The 20,473-nt window shown below is 43.6% G+C and overlaps 1 protein-coding gene across 24 annotated transcripts in view; it reads right to left on the bottom strand.

Annotated features, from left to right (window-relative positions):
- Dlgap1 (DLG associated protein 1) overlaps window positions 1-20,473 on the bottom strand; it is a 784,196-nt gene that overhangs the window by 194,219 nt on the left and 569,504 nt on the right. For all 24 annotated transcript variants that reach the window (XM_060368165.1, XM_060368163.1, XM_060368160.1 and 21 more), the window contains one exon: window positions 14,603-14,817. In XM_060368165.1, the coding sequence (XP_060224148.1) occupies window positions 14,603-14,817 (215 nt within the window). The remainder of the gene's footprint in view (window positions 1-14,602; window positions 14,818-20,473) is intronic.

The following is a 20,473-nucleotide window of genomic DNA, read 5'->3' on the forward strand; positions in this document are numbered from 1 at the left end:
AGCCCATTCTCAAGATGTACAGAAAGGAAAGATGCTAGAATTTTCTTTTATTTTTATTTTTTATTTTTAAGCATTTGGTGAAATGTCAGTGAGACATGAGCTTAAAAAGAAAAACCAAACAACAAATCCAGGGATGGTGCCCTAGCTGCTTCCCAGCGGTAGATTACTATGTCTGCCCTCAAGTGACAGGGTTGGAGTGCAGGTTTGCCCGCTGGGAGCAGAACAGGCAGGCTTTGTCATCAGCCTGTATCATCCTAGTGGCTGGGAAAGCATTTTGCTGTTTTATATCATGCTTTCTGTTTTATTTTCCCTGCTTTTAAATGACTCGGTGATCCAAGGTCCTAAGCTATTATGTTTATTGAAATTACTTTTTAATCTCAGCTTCTTCCTACACTCTCATGCAAAGGTTACAGTTTCATGACCATTTTGATACGTAATGAATATCTCATGTTCCTAGGATTAGGCCTGCCATAACCCTGGATACAAATGTTCCTTAAAGAGGATACTGGTTGCATAGACATGGTACATGGACACAATGGAGTATCCAGAAATTGTTACAAAGGAGAGGTGGCTTAGTGGTCAAAGTGCTTGTCACCAAGCATTAGAAGTGGAGTCTGGATCCCTAGAATGCACATGATGCTGTGCAAGAGTGGAAAGGTAGCTGAAATTCTAGCTTTCTTTGGAAGACAGAGATAGGGGACCCTTAGAACAAGTTGGTTAGAAAGAGTAGCCATATTGGCGAGATTTGGGGTTCACTGACAGACCCTACTTCAGTGAATAATGTGGAAATGATGTGAAGGATGATTCTCGACATCAATCTAAGGCCCTAAATGCTCCCCACACATGTACCCTCACACATTTTAAGACATATACACACACCACACACATGAAAATAGAAAAATGTAGGAGTCTTGTGCACTCATAGAAAACATACTTAAGGTGTGTTTGTCAAGAAAAGAGCTTGTACCCACACCCCTGAAGAGAAAAGAAAGGCAAAGAAAATGCAACACACACACACACACACACACACACACACACACACTGTTCATAACATGTCGGAAAGGCCATGTGTTTTTATGTATAGAGGTGCTCGTGTCATGTGGGGTCATAATCTCTGTTTTCTGGGTCTTGCTGGGCTGCTGATGTCCCCGATGGCTCTCGTTAGCTGATTAGACACATTTCTGTGAAGTGGCATTGTGGCAATGTAGTCTCGGGCTTGATGAGAATTGTCAGTGCTATGGCTTGGACCTTAAACATCTCCCAAAGGTCACACGTGCAGGGAGGACTCAGTCACTGGCCTGTGGTGATGTTGGGTTGTTGGAGGGCGACACTACAGGGGATACTAGTAACTTCTTATCCTCTCCCACATGCTTCCATGTAGCCATTTGGTAAGCGGTTTGGTTCTAATGCTACTTTCTCTACCATGATGCTTAGCCTCATACAGGCCCCAAAGTGATGGAGCCATCCAACCAGGCATTAAAACCTCAGAAGCCATGAGCCCAAACACGCCTTCCCTTTGTACGCCACATAGATCAGGTAGCTTGTCACAGTGATGAAAAGCTGATTGGGTTGGTTAATGCTGACTATCAACTTGACTGGACCAATAAGCAGTTAGGGCATCGGTGAATGGAGCCTTTAGATAAAAGGGATTATTGGGAGCAGTCAGGGGACAGAAGTGAGGGATACGATTGAAACATTATATATATGTATGGAAATGTAATAATGAAAACCATTATTGTGGACAATTAGTATATACTAATAAAACATTTAAAACCCTATCAATCATCTGTCTATTTGCTTACTTACTTGAGAATGTGCCGCAACATCTATGTGGAAGTCAGAGAACAATTTGGGAGAGGAGGTTCTCACCTTCCATTATGTGGGTCTTGGGGATCAAACTAAGGTCCTCAGGCTTGACAGAAAGTGTCTTCACCCACTGAATAACCTTTCTTCATGGAGTACGGAAGCCCCACCAGAGGTTTTTAGTTAGTTCTTTAATCTAAGGCTCCGAGAGGACAGGCTCCAGGATAAGTCCAATCTTAGATGCCTATACCATCAGCAGAGTAAAAACTTCTGAAGTCTGGCCCAGGAATGACTCAGGTGTGGGCAATTTCATATGCAATTGGTAACCTAGGTCTATGCCAAGAACACTCGGCCCTGCTTTTTCTGGGAAAGAGAAGTGATCCAGAGAACTGAAAGAAGGTTCTAGGCTGAAAGTCAAGAACAATGCCCAGATGGTACAGGCAGTCCCCAGATTGCTTGCAGGAAAAAGTCCTCACTGTTCCATGAGTCACTTAGATGAAGAAAGTTGGCACAGAGGGCAGAGGGCCAGAGCTCAGAGGGCAGAGCAGTGCACCGGCTGATAAGGAGAAACCCCAGGAATCTTCTTGCTGAAGTCAGCTCCACAGTCCCTTTGAGAACACTGGGATCAAACAAGATGCACGCAGAATTCTGAATAGGCGGTTGTTTGCCGCTGCTAATCTTGGAAAGAGAGACACCGAGGAGAAGGGAAATAGTGCTATTCATCAGCATAGATGACCAGATGCCCCTCCCCTTCTCTGGCTTATGTGGATTTTCCAGACAAGTTTTAAAAGTAGCGAGCAGTTAGTGGGGACATTGAAGAAGATCCACTCTCAGTTCTAAAAGGACTCCTTAATTAAATAGAATCGTAGGGATCCCCCAGATAAACTAAAGGCACTATGCCAGTGTTCAGAGTGGGTGACAATGCTGGGGACGGCTGTGTAGATATTTTTAACACGGTAATGTGTACCTGACACACTGAGCTCCCAACCTCCAGGTGGGCTGGCAGTGCTAAGCAGGGCTGAGAGGCAACAGCTCTCCAGAGAACTACAGAGTCTGAAGCGTGGGAAGGCCGAAGAATCTGAGGGAGAGCAGACACAGCCGGAAGACTCCTGGCGGAGGCTGGATGGCCGTCCACCCTGAGGACGTGGGTTGATGCCCACTGGGTGAAGCTCCTGTCCCACCTACATTAGACACGCAGGGGTGGTTGTGGCCTAGTGAGCACACATCTGCACGGGGCTGGTCCTGTGCCAAAGGCTGCACAAACAATGCTTGTCTTCTACACGAAGGAGAAAGAAATTATACTAGAAAAGGGCATAAGGCTAATTACCTTCGCAGGTAATTCTGGGAATTCTCAGGAAGAAGAAATACTGGCCCTGGGAAAGTGTTTACATTGAAGTTGCAGATTTAAAAGAACAGAAAACGTCCATCTGGCCCATTCTTGGTTACTCTAAGGATCTGAGGAGATGCTGATGGCATCTAAGCTGCAGAGAGCGTCTCCCACGGGCTAGGTGCCTCACACACATCACCTCCACAACTACCGATCCGACCCCCACGTCACTGATGAGGAGGCTGAGGCATAGAACGGTCAAATCATTTTCCCTGTATGAGACTTGGAATGACAGAGCTGAGATATCTAGCCTCCGAGTCCGGGCTGTGTTTTCGGATGTTTCATGGGGGGAACGGGGGGGGGGGGAGCAAGGGCAGTGTGTGCAGCTGGGAGGGAAGACCTTGAGCTGTGGTGGCTGCTGCTCACCAATCTGCCCCAGGTCTCAGTTTTCTAGGCTTATGGCAGTACCCCTCTTCCCCGGCTCTTTGAAATGAGGTGTGGCCATGCAGCTTGCTTTAGCAGTGAAATATAAGCCCAAGCTGTGTCTCGCCTCTAGGAAACAGTGCTCCATCCACCACGTTCCCTTTGTTACTTGGCAACTGTGGAGGCAGGCGCTGAAGTAGAGCCGCCGCTATTCTGACTATGAGAGACCACAATAAGCAGAGCCTCCTGTCCTCTGACACACAGCAGGAGTTCAACTGGGGTCACCAGGGAATGGCTTATCAGCAGAGCACAGATTGACCTGTCCTTGCTGGGGCATAAGTTTTAATAAGAAATAAGGTATCCCTGTAACAGAATAAGGTATCCCTGTAACAGAATAAGGTATCCCTGTAACAGAAGAATGAAAAATCTCGAAGTATATGCCTTACGGTCTCAGGACTTATTGGTCATCAGCAAAATAATTATCATTAGAGGCTGGAAAAAGTATTGATTCGTGCTCCCCAGTAAGCGAATCATTTTGTAAATGGTTTTGTACAGCCTGGAAGAGATGATGTAACTCATGAACTCGAAACATACTGTTGATAACATGTTGGTTGCTGTTGGCAACATCTGACAGGCTATTTCATGTTGGGAAGGAAATAAACTGAGAGAAAAAAGGGGCTGTTCTTTCAAGTAGCCATGGAGGAGACAGGATAGACATCTGAGAGCTTGCTAGACTGGAAGAAGGAATTGGTTTTAAACTAACTTGTAGAAGGGAAAATAAAACGTGAGGAACTTTGAAGGATGAAGGAATGTGACATTCACCTCTTCTAGCAAACTTCCATCCAAGGACATGGCCACCTTTCCCATTGTTTAACCCTCCGAAAGACTCAGAGAAATTAGAATAAGATTCAATTAAGAAGATCCTTCTGATTAGACAAAACTATTCGGAAGAAAGAAGTTAATAAATCTGGTTCTCTAACCTGGTTCAATGAGCTGAGAGTCTCCAAGATGGAGGCAAGTGGATAAGCAGGCCAGCAATCCAAGTCCAGATAGAAACTGTATCTACGTGGATCCTGTGAGTATGATAATCAACAGACTCACTGGCGTCAAGAGATAAGAGGGTGCCTGCAGCATAACGGAGCTGTACTGTTCAAGGAACCACAAGATTAGATCAAAGGACACGTCTCTGGAGGAGTCCTGAAATACCACTCGGTCTCCCAGGGAACAAATGTTCCTCAGAACGGACTATAGATACAGTCAAGGAGGATAACAGAAATGTCCTTCCAAGGAAGAGGTACAAAGAAAGGGAGGACACTAGACAGGAAGTTGTTCCCAGGGAGTGGATTTGTAGCATCATCAAGAAACATTACCCTCCCCAAGGAAAGGTCCCAGCAACCCAGTAGGACTGCATGGGCCCATGTATACTGTGATCCTGTCTTCTTCCTTCCTAATGAAAGTGTTGATTAGGGTCTTTTTCTATTACTTTACAATTATATCAGATATATGGGAGGCAGATCATTTGCCCTTTTGGGTGTATATGTCACAAACACCCATCTGGACCATGCCTCATTTTCTTTAGTACACACCGCCACACATCTGCCACAGGATATAGAGTTTAATGTAGATATTCTTCCAGGAAAGAATGGAGATTCTAGACTTCCCCACCCCCTCTGGTGGTGAGTATGAATCTATTTTTCTTTCAGGACAGAGTAGGCTAAATATTTAGTGTCCAAAATGACAGACCTTGGTGGTTTTTAGAGTTGTTGACAGTGTTTGCAGTCTTGTCCTGGCACAGGTCAGGTTGCCTGGCTCTTTGAAGTCAGCTTTGGTCGATGGAATGGGAAGGGAGGTGGCCTGCTTCACTCCCAATTGCAAGCTTTATGGTCTTCTGCTCTCGCTCTTCTTTGGAGAGCTTTAGAGAGTTTCCGATGTGGAGTATCCACATGGTACAGGGTAACCACGGTGAGCAGAGTTTCCTAATGATCCCAGGTGAACACGCAGTGGTGTGCAAGTGTGTTTACTTGCAGCTGTTGAAAGTCTCCGGTTCCAACAGACCCACCTCAATCTAGTCTATCTAAAACCTAGATTAAATGCAGGATCCAGAATAATCTAGCTCTCCCCATGGTTGAGACCTGGGAACGGTGCAGAGGGATACAAGGTGAGAGCGTGGAGGAGAGAGGACGTTGGTGCTTTGGAATGCTCTGTTGAGGACTTTGTACATAGGCAAAGTGAGATTCTGAGATTTCAGCAACCTCATAAGAAGGCCCTGGGAAGAGCTGGAAGAGAGAGAAGCTCCCAGCAGCAAGAAAAATTGGCTCATTGGAATCATTCAAGTGAGAAATAGTGAAGCCATAGAGCTCAAAGATGCTAGACTCGAAACCCACAATGCTTTGTCGCTTTTGGACAGAGGTAATTCCACCAAGAGAAAGAAGAGAGCTAAGAAGAGATGGGTATATTTAGGGAACCGAAATGTCGTCTTCCCACAAGCTCAGTTTGGAAATGCAGGATTCGTGCTCATGGTACGGGGACAGTGCTGACTGGCCCCGTGCTGACATCTTAGGCTCCTCAGGCTGGAAGACTCTTACATAGACGTTTTATCACACTTGAGACTCCAAGGAAAATTAGCAAAAGCTCTCAGGGAAGCATAACATAGGGTGTTTACATGGTTGCTCAGGAGATTTCTCTAACAGTTGACTTGATTGTTCTTTCTCGTAGGCAACCTGACCTCTGGGCTGTGGTGCTGATTTTCTCCTGTTTCCTACATGGGGATTTGGACAGTCTTCCTCTTCCATAGGCATCCTCTGTTAAGACACATCTGTATAGACTTTCTTCTAACGAGGGCTAGAGGCTGCTTTGCATATGACTGGCTGGACTTCCTGTTGAAGAAGCTTTTGGTCTTGAGTGATGTCTCACCTTCTAGTGGTTCTCAACTTTCCTAATGCTGCCACCCTTTAATACAGTTCATGCTGTGTGAACCCCAACCACAAAATTATTTTTGTCACCACCTGATAACTAATTTTGCTACTCCTGTTGTGAATCATCATGCAAATATCTAATACTCAGGATATCTAATGTGTGACCTCTGTGAAAGGTTAATTTGACCTCCAAAATGGTTTTGACCCATAGGTTGATAGCCACTGCTCGAGGAGGACAGAGGTTTCTCGGAGGATAGAAGAGAAAAGCAAAACTAGAAAAACTGCAATTATCCTCATACAATAGCACAAAAAGACAAAAACAAACTGCCCTCCCTGGATACCAAAATTCCCTTTCCCATGCCAGAGAAATTTCAAACCAAACCATCGTTATGATCTGACCTCTTCTTTTCCTGACAAGCTATATTCATGAGTTGGCATCAGCTTCCAAGGTTATGTGTTAATGATATCTTGTAGCGAGGATGAGATGAGGTCCTGAGGGTGGGGCCTTCCTGGTGGTGCTAGTGGCTTTATCAGATGAGGAAGAGGGACTGTAGCTACCAGGCCTTGTCCTTCTCCATGGTGCCCCTGCCATACCTCTCCCTGTGTGTGATGGTCCCATCATGTTATGATATAAACTAGATGCTGTACTGTGTAGCTGGATTTCCCATTTTTCCACACTAGTAAGCCAAATAACTTCAAATTTTATGTTTTAAAAACTTCCAAATTTAATAATTCACTACCCTGTGGTGTCCAGTTATAGCAACAGAAAACGCAGTAAGGCACATGTGAACACCGATACCTCTAGCCTCTGAATTTCAAGCTGCGTACACGCTGTTGTGCTGATCTTCTGGACTCGTGTGTGTATGTGTGGTGTGTGTGTGTGTGTGTGTGTGTGTGTGTGTGTGTGTGTATGTGTTGTGATCTGGAATATCAGGTTTTAATAACATATTTAGTGCATGTATTGAAACAAAAGTATAAATGATTTAAACATTACGGGTCCTGGATATATGTGTAATGCGTGAGTCAATGAGTGGAGCATATGGACATAGCCTGATTGGAAATAGGGTATTTTCTTTACATGGGTACACTGTACTCCAACAGAGGGTATAGGTTTTGCATTGATGGATGCCAGCAAGCAGATAGGCAAGGCATGGAGACTTTAAGACCCTTTGCAAGTAGCAGTCTTCCTCACAGGAGAGTGGGCAGCATCCTTGACCAGCTATACCTGGGGGAACAGAGCACTTTCACTGAGAACCCTACTCTGAGTTTCTTTCTTGCTCACATCTCTCTGCTATCCTGGTTCTGTTTGTATAGCTCAGTGCAGTCTGTCAGAGATGCAATGCCAGTCTGCAGATATTTGAAGATGTCTCTGGCATGCACTGGAAGGTCAGGTACTTGTCCCCATAAAGCTGAAGGCAGGCCCCAGGAGGCCACCTCTTCTGTTCCTGTCTTCTGTCAGTTAACACCTCCTGCCCTCTGAGCCTTTGGCTGTTTGGTTCTTTCTCTTTCCATCCTAGAAGCCCGAGGCAGAACATTCTCAAATTCCTTCTTGTCATAGGTGCACATCTTCTGCTTATACTTATGGGTCAGAATTTACCTCACCAAGCTTCTGACGCCACCTTGAATCCGATCTTCAACATTACTATCTGATTTGTTTGTCTCCTTTTCCTGGGCTGTTTAAGGTCACTTGACTTTCCTTTCCTTTCCTTTAAAAACCAGTTCACTGTGATTTTAGCAAGTTTTCCACCCAACTCTATGTTTTCTTCACTCAGCACAAAGGCCCAAGTCTTAACTCTTATTATACTCCAGAGTTAATGTTTGATACATTATTTAGTCTCAACAAAACTTGGATCCCTTGTCTGTAAAAGTATCTAAATTAGACATAAAGAGTGGTGGTGACTAAAATGAAAGCATGTGTGTAAAACTCTTGCACTCAGTTGTGTCCTGAGAACTTTGTGAAAATGTACGTATCTGGGCTGGGGAGGTGCTCAGTGGTTAAGAATTCTTGCTGCTCTTCCAGAGGACCTGAGTTCTGTTCCCAGCATCCACATCAGGGAACCTCATAACCATCTATAACTGCAGAGCCAGGAGATCTGGCGCCCTCTTCTGGTCTCTGCTGGCATTTGCACTCATGTGCACATACCTTCCCCAACATGCACACATACAATTAAAAACATTTTAAAAAAAACCTTTAAGAAGAGGTAAATATATTTCTGTGTTTTCATCTGTGCATTCAAGCTCTCTGTAAAGACTCCAGACTTCTTTTCACCCATTAAACACCCACACCTATTTCTCCTCTCTGACCAAGGTCATGTATGACAGCTCAATCCATGCATCTTAGAAGGCTAAGATGGACTTTTAACAGAGTAACCACATAGTAGGATATCAGATAGAGCACAGGCCATGGCATTCAACAGACTAATAGCATCTGAAGGTGGGCATTCCCCTTCAGGGAAGGACCGGGTTTTGATGCTTGGCCTGGTGACCAGGGACTGACGCAACAGGCACATGACAGTTGTTTCCCCTCTTCGGTCAGGCTCATTCCCGAAGGGGTTTTAAAGGTCTCTGCCTACAAGCAGTGCTAACTTGTCTATGAGAAGGAATGATGCTCCTGCTTTAACACTTTCAACTTATTATTTTGGAGAGCGAGAAGGGAGCTGGAAAAACTGGGGACAGTAAGAGAAGGTACTGTTGTTGCTGGGGATATAAATTCACAATGTTTTAGTGTCTATCCGTCCTCCCTACATTGTACAGGGTGCTTGCTAGTTTATGTTACAATCACACTCTGGGAAAGGTAGGAGAGGAATGGGAAAGGATTTGGGGGAAAACACACAACAAAAGAGCAGAGGCAAGGACAGAGATGGATGATGCATATTGCTATGTTCTTAAATATGGCCATATATTTGGTAAAAAAAAAAAAATAGCAGTGCTCCCATATCTTCCACCCTCTTCCTTTTCTGGGAAGAGAAACAACATGAAGAACAGTCGGTGGGTAGGAGGGGCATGCGGAGCGTGAGGAAAAATCAGGGACACAGTGAGTCTAGAAAGAAAGAAGAAATTATACAAAGACAAGTTTTTTATGTTCTTGATGCAGACCGTAATTTTAAAGTTGAATACCCTGCTGGCACCCTGAAAGCATTTCACTTGCCTGTCCTGCTTCCTCTCGTCTTTAAACTGTGAGTAATCAGGTTTTGTTTTTTTTTTTTATGCTTCATCCTTACATTTTTTTTTTTCCAATCAGTGTCAAGAAGTTCCTCAGAGACCCATCATGTAGATGTGCAATGGCAGCCACAAACAAAAAGGGTCAGTGAGTGCAGGATGAGGGAAGCTAATGTTCATCTATTATTCTGGGATCTGCTGATGCTGGCTTCTACAGCCTAGACGTGGAGCGTCAGGTGTCAGCTTAGGGCATCCCATTCACTCTGCACGTCTGAGACTTATAGGCAGATGTTGGGCCATTAGCCGCTTGGGTGTTTCGCCTTCATCGTCATCGTGACTGGGCTTGGAATCACCTTGGAGCCACACCCATAGAGATGATGTCAGTGAGGTTGAGTGGGGAAGGGAGACCCACCCACTTGGAGGGTTGTGCCCACTCACAAGAGCGGACTCTCATTCGCAACAACAACAACAAAAGGGAGCCAGGGCCAGCTAAGCATAAACTTCAACAACTCTGTGCTTTGTGGACTGTCCAGATGGAAGAAGTTCCAGCTGCTAGGATGGACCGTGCCCTCTGAGATGTGAGCTAAAACAAGCTTCCTCCCTCGAGTTGCTTTTTGTCACCTGAGAAAAGTAATTAATTTATCTTTTAAAAGGCGAGGTGTTGGGAAATGAATGAAGACGAGGATTAACCACCTGAAATATAATCCCCCGAGGTATCTGGTTAGATGCTTTATTTAGACTGTTAAGAGCTCTGACTGGTCCCATTATAAGTCTTGGAGCCTTTCTTAGAGGCTTTAAAAGCTATTTCTCCCACAGGGGAATTTTTTTTTTTTCACCTAATGCTTGGATGAGGGGATAAAAAAAATATGAAGAAACTTTAAAGCATTTGCTTTGGATTGCTGGGTACTTGAACTTAACTTTAGAATATTTCATATTATTATTATTATTATTCTTGAGAAAGGATCTCATGATCCTGTCTTGGCTGGCCTGAAACTCACTACATAGACCAGGCTGGCCTTGAACTCACAGAGATCTACTTGCCTCTGCCCCCTGACTACTGGAATTAAAGGCATGCACCACTGCACCCAACCCAACTTTAGAATGTTTTAAATCACAGCTCACTTAGGATCATTTTAGAACAGTCCTTCTGTAGTATATTTGAGTGAAGTAAACTCAAGACTGCTTTGGGCATGATTTTAAGCAACCATCATGGCTGTTTGTAGTCTAGCTCCGAAAACAGACAAAATCATAAAGAATCCAAATAAAAGACCTATGTTCTTTTTCAGAGCTAAACTGTGGGAAGTGTTTTGAAGATGCTTTTTCTCCCAAAGCGCTCCCTTAGTTGCCTGAAAATTAATCATTAAATATTCAGAAGCTTCTTTGGAAAACATTATAATAGTTTTCTAGGGACTATGCCATTTCAGATGCATTGTTAGGCGATTACAGGAGGAGGAGAAGCTAGTGATGAGGTCAAGGGTCAGCAGGGTGGAGAGGAAGGGGAGCAGGGGAAGGCAGTGGCTTTCAGACAGGAGCTATAAGAAGCTCTCAAAGCCCTAAGATGGACTTCATTTGCCAAGTCTCTGATGATTTCAAAATGTTCACCTGCCCTTAGGCTTTGTGTGCTGAAGACTCAATCACTAACATTAAGTAGCTGACGCATAAAACAAACTTTCAAGATGCTTTTGGAAAACAAGAAGAAAAACAATGGGAGAAAGTGTAGGAGTGCCTTCTCCATTTCTGAGACAGGAGGGGAGTGGAAAGCCTCAAACAGAATGTTGTACCCGTCCCACTTGACTCATTTTAGTTATCTTAGTTCATGGCTATGATTCATCCCTAAAGCTGTGAATTGTTGAGGAGGAAGGAGAAAAAAAATTGAGTTAAATGTCAAAGAAGTAGGAACATAAATATAGTTTTCTTTTTTGGGGGAACCAGAATTCCAGGATCTGGGGATCTTTTTTTCACACAAGGGACTGAAAGCTTCAAACTTCTAGAAAAATAATGGCTCCAGTCAAAACATCATCAAGGACTAAGACAGGATTGATTCCAAGTCATGACACTTTCGAGTTTCTCTTCTTCAACATGGTTACATTAGTCATTAGTCAATGATTACATGTGACTAAGTATGGTGGAAACATGATACATAGACTGGGGTAATGCATGGCACTCACAGAACAGGACAGGAAGAAACACATGCTGATAAACAGACCTGGGAATACTGGGGAAGGCCGTGGTCATACAGAGAAGAAAGGCATGGTGACATAGTACTCAGGCATTCTCCGGCATGCTAAGGAATAGGAGTGGATGCTCAGACGGCCTGTTGAAATTCTGTCCCGAGTAACACAGACATGTTTTTAAATTTGTGAGTAAACTGGTTTTCATTTTGAATTTCCATTAGTTTGGAGAATAGAAAGAGCCCTGACTCACATTCAGTTTGAGTACCTCACTGAAGTAGACCATTCTCCTCCAGGAGTAACCTCCCTGGGGCCCCGTGGACCACACATACCTCAGATGAGTGTGGCTCCCACACAAAGCATACATGTATCTATCTAAGGCGTTATTGTCATTATTATTTGGGTGACTCAGCTCCATGGTTCTCAGACATGGACTTTGTAGATGGCAGCATGTCACGATGTCTCCAAGTTGTACACCTGACAGCAGTCACTATCTGTCTGCTTCTTTCTGCCCTTCAACCTTCTAGAGAACAAATGAGTGTGGCTGTCTAGAAATGGCCCAGAAAGTTAGTGAAGAAGTGTTATGTGGAAGGCAAAGGAGAATTAGTTTCAAGGGATGTGTTTCTGGGAAGAGCTTTCAGCAGAGTGTCCCCAGTGCAAAACTGTGAATGTTGACTTCAGCATCTGTTTGTTCCCAGCCTTTCCAAAGCTTTTTTTCATTATCCTCACAGCCCTTCTCTTGACTCTTTGCTTCGTACCTGCTTATTGCTGTGAACAGTGGCAATCACTGTAGCCCATCACCTAAGACACAACGTGTCACTCAGCTGATGTGTCCCGCTTGTCCTGGTGATGACCTGACAGGGTGCTGTGGATGGGGGAGAATGCTGGAGGCTGCTCATCCTTATCTCTTCCCTTCAGATTAACCCAAGAGCTTGAAAGGCTAATGGGACTTCCTGCCCTCTGCATGCCTTCACTTGTCTCTTTTGACACCATGGCTGTGACAATAACTATCTCTTGCAGAGAGATATTTTAAGGCCTACAAATTATATATAATACCTATACATATTATATATTTAATATGTAATTAAATACATTACGCATATTGCCAGGGTCTCAGGCTGCCCTCACTGCACAACACCTCGGTTTACTATCATTTTTTATAATACCAGTTCACTATTTGATTCTTTGAGCCTCTTTCAGTCTTGTCAAAATTCAACAGAGATTTGTTTCTCCTTTTAAATTTCCCCAACTGAGTCATGTGATAGGTTGAATCATATCCCCCAAATAGATACACTGCCAGTATTTGTGAACGCTTACAGCATGAAGAGGTCTTATAGATTTAATCAAGTTAACATAAAGCTAGTGTAGGAGGTCCCTGATGCTATGATGGTGATGAGCTAGCTGCAGGTAATGTCAGTCAAGGGATGCCAAGTGTTGCCTTTAACCGGAACTCAGGAAGAAACAAGGAACGATTGACCTCTGCAGGTTTTGGCAGGCATACAGCCCCACACTTGTACCTTCTCGTGCTAGGAAGCTGTAAATTTGTTGTTTGTGCTGAGTTTGTGACGATAGCCCTAAGATTAACACACAAAAGTAAAGTGAAAGAACATGGGATGGGAAGATGAGAAAGAAGAGCTTCTCTTTGTGGGTTAGTTAACTAATATATCAATGTTAATTTTCAATTAAAAAGATTTCAGAGCAACACCATATGGCTCCTTGGATAGGAACCAAGAGTAGATTTTCCTGTCCAGTTCTTTATGTCCTTCACTATTTAAATAATTCTTGTTATATCAGTCAGCTGCTCTTCAATGTTCTTGATCAATAATCTGATTTGTATTTTTAACTTAACTGTTTTGTCCTTTTCTGTTTTATTTGTCTCTTAATATTTCACTCTGTAACCCAATTCAAGTGCATAAATAGTATGTCACATGCATCTTATAAAGAGAACACTTTGAAAACACTAATTACCTACAATATATCTTTCTGGCCCAAATGGATCTATATTTCAAGGCTCTGATTTACTCCCTATAAATAATATAAAAAACAACAGGCCTGTTTGAAATCATCATTGTCTGAGCCGAGTATGGTAGAAAGGCCTTTAATCCTAGCCCAGGAGGCAGAGGCAGGCAGATCTCAAGGCCAGCCTGGCCTACACAGTGAGCATCAGGCTAGCCAGGGTAACAGAGTGAGACCTTGTCTCAAAAAAAGAAAAAAAAAAAAGGTCAGTTCTAGTTGTTTCCTTTAGCAAAGTTGTTTTTCTCATATTTTTTAAAACAAACAAGAACCACTTTTAAGGTCTTATAACCTGTAATTTCAGATTCAAACATGCATATCAAGAACTGTCATGTACTACCCAATATCCCAGCATAACCACATCCTATAAACTTCTCCGATATAACCATTGCCATCACATTACATCAATCCTTTGAGAATCCACATCTCTTAAGGAAGAGTTTACTTCTATATTTAGTAGCTTAAATATATATATGGAACATTTTTTATATTACATATATATATATATATATATATATATATATATATATATATATATATGCAGACCTTTTTACTGACCAGAAATTGTGTGTATGTGTTTTCAAAAGTCATTCTGATTGCTTTTGGGAGCTAAGTGTCTACCTGCCCTCGCTATCTTTGATGACATTGGTATCTACCAGTCAAATTCAATGTGAAAATCCGCAGGACACTCAGTCGTCACACCACTGCATCTGAAGGATGTTTTTTGCTTCACTCTATCAGTCGAAGCCTAGGTGCAAATGCCAGGAAAGCACAGAGGTAGGATCGCTTACTTGAGTGTGGTGAGCTCTGTGAGGGATGGTTGTGTAGCCTTGAGATAGCTTTCTCTTCTGGCAGCCATTTTGGGAGATGGCTTGGGACTCGTGTCCGAGTCCCCGCTGTCCTCATCCCCCATGGCCTTGATGTAGCTGCCACTTCGCATCCTCCGGCATGGAATCTCATCGTCCTTCCCGCGAGGCGTGTACCCTGTCCATTCATCTTGGGGAACCTAGTCAGGTATAAGACAGAAAGTTTACTTTCAATTAAAATTGAACTTTAAAACGTTTTCCTTGTCTTTTTTAAAACGACTCTTTATTAGACAACAGAGATTAATTATCTAACCCTTAGACATTAGTTTTTATATTTAAGTCTTACTGTAACCATTTTGAAAATAATTTTAACACATGCAGATCTTGGTTGCAATCTTAGACAAGCACCGAACATCTGGAAAAATGGGAACCACTGGCTCCGGGAACTTACACTTCTCATCTTTCTTACACTTTTAACAGTTGAGGTGGAAGACTGTGAGAAAGAGCCATTTGACTCAAACTGGCCTTTGTCCATCACCACCCGGAGTCAGGGATGTTCCCTGCCTCATCCTGGTTTCTCTGACTTCATCTGTGCCATCCCCCGTCTGCTTTGTTTTCTTCAGGACCACTGCTCTGTTCTAGCTGCATTTACTGTCCACCCACCCATTCTTCCTGAGCTCTTGTTAATTTATATCTGGCCTTGGTGTCGCTGCTTAGAACACATTTTGGGAGGTTTTCTGGTGATGTTTTCACGACAGCCAATTAATTGCCTTTCTCTCAGGTTCTGTGTCTGCTGGCCTCTCCAGCATGCACACGCACCACCCAGAGCACACTTGCTGTTGGCACCTCCCTGTTTGGCTTCCTGCTTGCCCTACAACTTGGGGTAGCTACCAGCCATTTTTTTCCCCTCCAGTTCTGCTGGATCGTTCTACATTCCTCCCTCTGGAGTCCACACCGGAGGATTCTGTCAGTGCACTTTCTCATGTTTTCCACAGCCATTTCTGCTAAGCTGCGCAGGGCATTACATATTCTGTTTTACATTTATTAAATTATGGCTATTTCAGTTCCTTTTTCTACTACAGCACGGACTCAACCCAATTCCTACTTAGCATCATTCTTCTTCCATCGGTGAAAGAAACACATAACAATCACTGGCTTTAACCTTCAAGAAGTGAAAAGAGCTTGCAAAGCATGGTGCCCTGTACAGAGTTTAATCAAAAGAGACAGACCAGTGTGAGGCTGTTCTTACTGATGACATGAATATAACAGGCAGGTGTAGATACATAAACACGGGAACACCTCTAAATTAACATGCTTACAGGTTGAAGGTGCTGCCCCATATGGAATATCCCGCTATAAAGAGACACTAAAAGCATGGCCCTTCAGTAATGAAAATGGGATGAACAGTCTTAGAGGGCCTCCCTTAGTGGTCAGGTTTACAGTGAGAAGAGAAAATGAATATATATGTACATATATATATATGTATATATATACACACACACACATATATATATGCATGTATACACACATATGTATGTATGTATGCATGCATGTATATTGGTGTGTTAGGGTCTCATGGGCAAGCCAGTAGCTCACTGTGGCCCAAGATGGCTTGGAACTCTCATTCTACTTGCCTTAGCCTCCTGTGTTCTGCGATCAGAGGTGTGAGCCACCACTGGCCCTTGCATGCTGGGATTAAATATTTCGATGCTGAGAATTTCCCGTGTCTGGAAAGCATTACAGCCACACTCCATGAGGCTAAACAACTTGCTCACAGTAACTTATTTTCCCAGTGCATCTTTGTGCTTTTATTTTCTTTCTGCAATTTTCCATTGAAGAACTGGAGCTCAGAGAGCTGAAGTCACTGGACAAAGAACACGAGGGGATCCCTGGGATTCAAGATGCCCTGCTTGCTACAGTCCAGGAGTAGCTGGTCAACACAAAACAAACTCCATGAGATTTCTATTCCGTTTGTTTTGGCAATTTTTGTCTTGTTTTTGTTGTTTGCTTGTTTTAATATTCCTTATTATATATTGTTTTTTGAAAGAGAGAGAGAGAGAGAGAGCGCTATAGTTGAGTGGGTAGGGAGGATCTGGGGGAGGAGAAACCTGATCAAAATATATTGTACTAAAAAATTAAAAAAAAAAAAAACATACACCCTGCAGCTGGGAAAAACTGTGAAACATAAAAGAGTGCTCCAGTTGAGCTTGAAAAAAAAAATCAGAACACAGTGAGTTTTTTTTTTTAATGAAAAATAGTCTGTGAGTTTGAAACTTAAAAGTGTTAAGAAAATTGGCTCTGATTAATCTCGTGTATATATTAGACATGGGTCCTAAACACTATCCACTGTAGATAGTGAAGTTACACGTTAACGCTCAGAAACACTGTTCTTTCCTTCTGAAATCATGTACTTCTCTGTGTAATAAAAAACGCCACCCACTGCTAATAGCCCCTTCCAGAGGTGGGGCCTTGTGAGTCTCTCCCCTGTCCATGACGGAATGTTGATGGGCTTGATCCTGTGTCGGCATCCAGAGCTGCCCTGAGCCATGAGTGCAACAGCCTTCCACGTCCAGAAGACACTGTTAACTTCAAGTCTGAGGGCTCTACAGTCACTTAATCGCTACACTTTGACCATTTGTGAATCTCTGCATTAACTGCCATCTGGTGGAAAAAGCAGTTTCCATAATGAAGGCTGAGAGTTGAATCCTGTAGAAGGGGAGGCAGGAAGAGTACAAGCGCCAGAGGGGATGAGAGACACTAGGAGGAGGATAGGGCTTTCTAAATCAACTGGGCAAAGCTTGTGTGAGCTCACGGAGACTCAAACAGCCTGCACAGGGCCTGCACTGGTCTGTATCAGGTTCTCTGAAAATATATATAGCTCTCAGTTTTGTATTTTTTATGGGACTCCCGAATGTGTGAATGAGTGGGTCTCTGATTTCTTTACATTTTTGGGCCATATCTTAGAAGCATGTTCTTTTTAAATGAGAGACAGAGAGGGAATAATTCCTGATGGGAGAGGATGTGGGATAGAACTGGGAGCAATAGTGGGAGGAGAAACCGGAATCAGAGTATATTGTGTGAGAAAAGAATCCGTTTTCAATGAAAGGAAAAATACCATAACCTTTTGGAAGACAGCTTGATACTATGTACACTAAGCAAAATAAGGGTAATAGGTTCATTCCTAGGGCCTAAGAACTCCTCAACCATGGGTTCTTTGGCCATTTACAATACAAAGCATGAGTTCCTTTCTTTGGAGTAGGCTTAAATTCCAAGGCGAAAGCTGTTGGTTACCTCTGTGATATGAATGCCACTATTGTACCAATGGACTTATCTTGCGAGGCTGGTCATTACGTTCACAGCTGGGTAACCTCACTGACAGCTTTTCTCCTCAGGCAGCCCAACTAGCACTCTCTGATACTCTAAAAGGCAGGAAGCATGGAGGAAGCTTCGAGGTCAATACTAGTGTCATTCCTGTGATCTTTGCTTTGAGCAGAGCGTGTGGTACTTGCGGCAGCAGAGTCTTCCCATGACAACTTCCACATCTGGATGCTGAGCCCACGGTGTACAGATGCTGTCTGACACATGCTCTGTCCACCCAGCTAAGAGGTGATGTTGTTTTCGCCTCGTTTTACAATGGAGGGACCTCAGGCTATGGGACTAGCCTATGTTACAGCTGGGGCAGCAGCGTTATCAATACACAGCTCTGAGCCTTTCCAGGGGCCAGTATCTGATGGACATTTTCTTTCTGGGCTGTGCTTTGTTGCTCCTGTCGAATTGTCCAGTTAGGTCTCTGACACCATCATAGTCCACCACCTACAATATATTTGTCATTTCCGAGCCATGCTAGTAGCAATGCAGACTTTCCATTTTTCTAAGCTGAAAGGCCTCGGGATCACCACAGCAACAAGGATTTCTCAGAAAATTATAAATGATGAGAACAACCTTGTTTTCCTTCAGTTGGAAAGTGACTCACTGCATAGGTACGATCATGCTCAGAGCCTCCTCATCAGCTTTGCAATGGTGTCCTAAAAGTTCACAACAAGCCATGGTCACCCATGACCCGTCACTTGCCATTCTCATCACTGATGTGAAGCTCACCAGAGTTGCTCTCTGGGATATGTTAGAGATGAATGATGCACTGATTAGCTGATATGCCAATTTCTGTTCAGGAGCTATGCAAACTTAGCTCAAGGCAGAAACCTGGGTTTCAGGAAAAATAGTCTGTGATTGTTGCTAGGGGAACAGGCTGCACAGTGTTTAATCTGTATGCTTTTCAATTAATCATCCTTTTCAAATGATAGCGGTGAAAGAATTGTACCAATTTGACTTCCCTTGAGTGGAGCATAAATATTAATGTATTATCCATCTACCCTAGGCTAGCATACAGCAAGATTTCATATAAAATAACAAAGAGGTTAGTTCTAAAAAATGTAGATGTATAAAATGTAGAATCTGGACAAGAAAAATACCATTGCTAATCTATTATGACCAGCAAAATTGCTATAATTGAGTGTGTGTGTTAACACTTCAAAGCAAAAGATGGCCATCTTGGAGGTTTACAGGTCTGGAAGGAAGCATACTGTTTTGTAGGGTTCAGAGGGTGCAGTGACCCTTTGACCAAAGGACCCTTTCTGACCAGAGTGACCCTCCTTTGTTCAGAAAGAAAGGACAGTTATGAGGTAGCAGCTACTACTGTGACCTAGTTAAAGGCTGCTGTGCTTCCTGGATTTCCCCTTTTCACTCCTAGCTTAATTTCCATCACCCCATTTCTCCTGAGAAGGCATGGACCTGCACACATCTGCAGACTCCCAGGCCGATGTGAGTTTGTTTCTTCGTTTACTTTTCTAGAACTTGCCTCTGGGTAGGGGTAGCTAGAGTTTTAGAGTTTGGTGATAAGCCTCTAACACCACGGAGCATCCTGCCCTGTGCTGACTGACATGTAAGTGGCTTACACAGGCTTTTAGGTTGCCTCGCACTGTGTCCTAATTGGCCTCTCTGAGCACAGCCTAGCGCTGCAATCAGCCTTCAGACCACAGGTTACAGGGATGGTAGGAGCGCTCTTGTGGCTCCCTCTGTCCATTGTTCTCTCCCTTAGCTGGCTGACCTGCTGTTCTGCTTTCTTTAGCTCACATCAAAAAGCCTTGAGTGCTCCTAACTGCTCCCCCCCTCCCGACTGGAGAGAAAAAGATTTAGAGAAATCTAAAGGGAAGGTTAATTCTGCCCACTGTCTGAGAAAAGCTATGTTGTTACTGGCGATGACAGTCTTGAGGGCTGGAAGATATGTTAAAAATGGGGCAGAAGGGGAAGGGCCCAGGCATTGTGGATAGTGAGACAAGCACTGGATCTACATGTCTGAACCATCCCTAGGAGTGAGCTGGGCCCAACAAACCCTAAAGAAGTGACACACAAAGGCAGTGTCCCACAGTCAAGTTTGATAATAGTGATAGACCGCAAGGAAAGATTATGTGCTTTTTAATGCTTGTGTTTAAGCACCAACACTCTAATCAAGAGCCGCCTTTAAAAAAAAATGATTTTGAGGCAGGGTCTCATTATTTAGTTCAGCCTGAAACTTGCTGTGTAGCCCAGGCTGTCCTCCAACTCACAATCCTCTGGTGTCAGCTTTCCCTTTCAGTGCTGTAGCTGCAGGTACCACCCCCATGCCTGTCTGAGAGTTGTGACAAAATGTGGGGTTCCTGGGTTCCTGTTGAAAGCCTGCAACTGAGACCACATGCCATCACTGAGAAGCTGATGGTCTCATCACCCACCAAACAGTGATGGCAAACAGATATTGCCAACCTCCGCACAGAACATGGATGTCTTCTGAACTAAAATGACATCTCAGGCCCTGAACAGAGG

Source organism: Meriones unguiculatus, chromosome 15 (genome assembly GCF_030254825.1).
Source record: "Meriones unguiculatus strain TT.TT164.6M chromosome 15, Bangor_MerUng_6.1, whole genome shotgun sequence".
Classification (NCBI taxonomy): Eukaryota; Metazoa; Chordata; class Mammalia; order Rodentia; family Muridae; genus Meriones; species Meriones unguiculatus.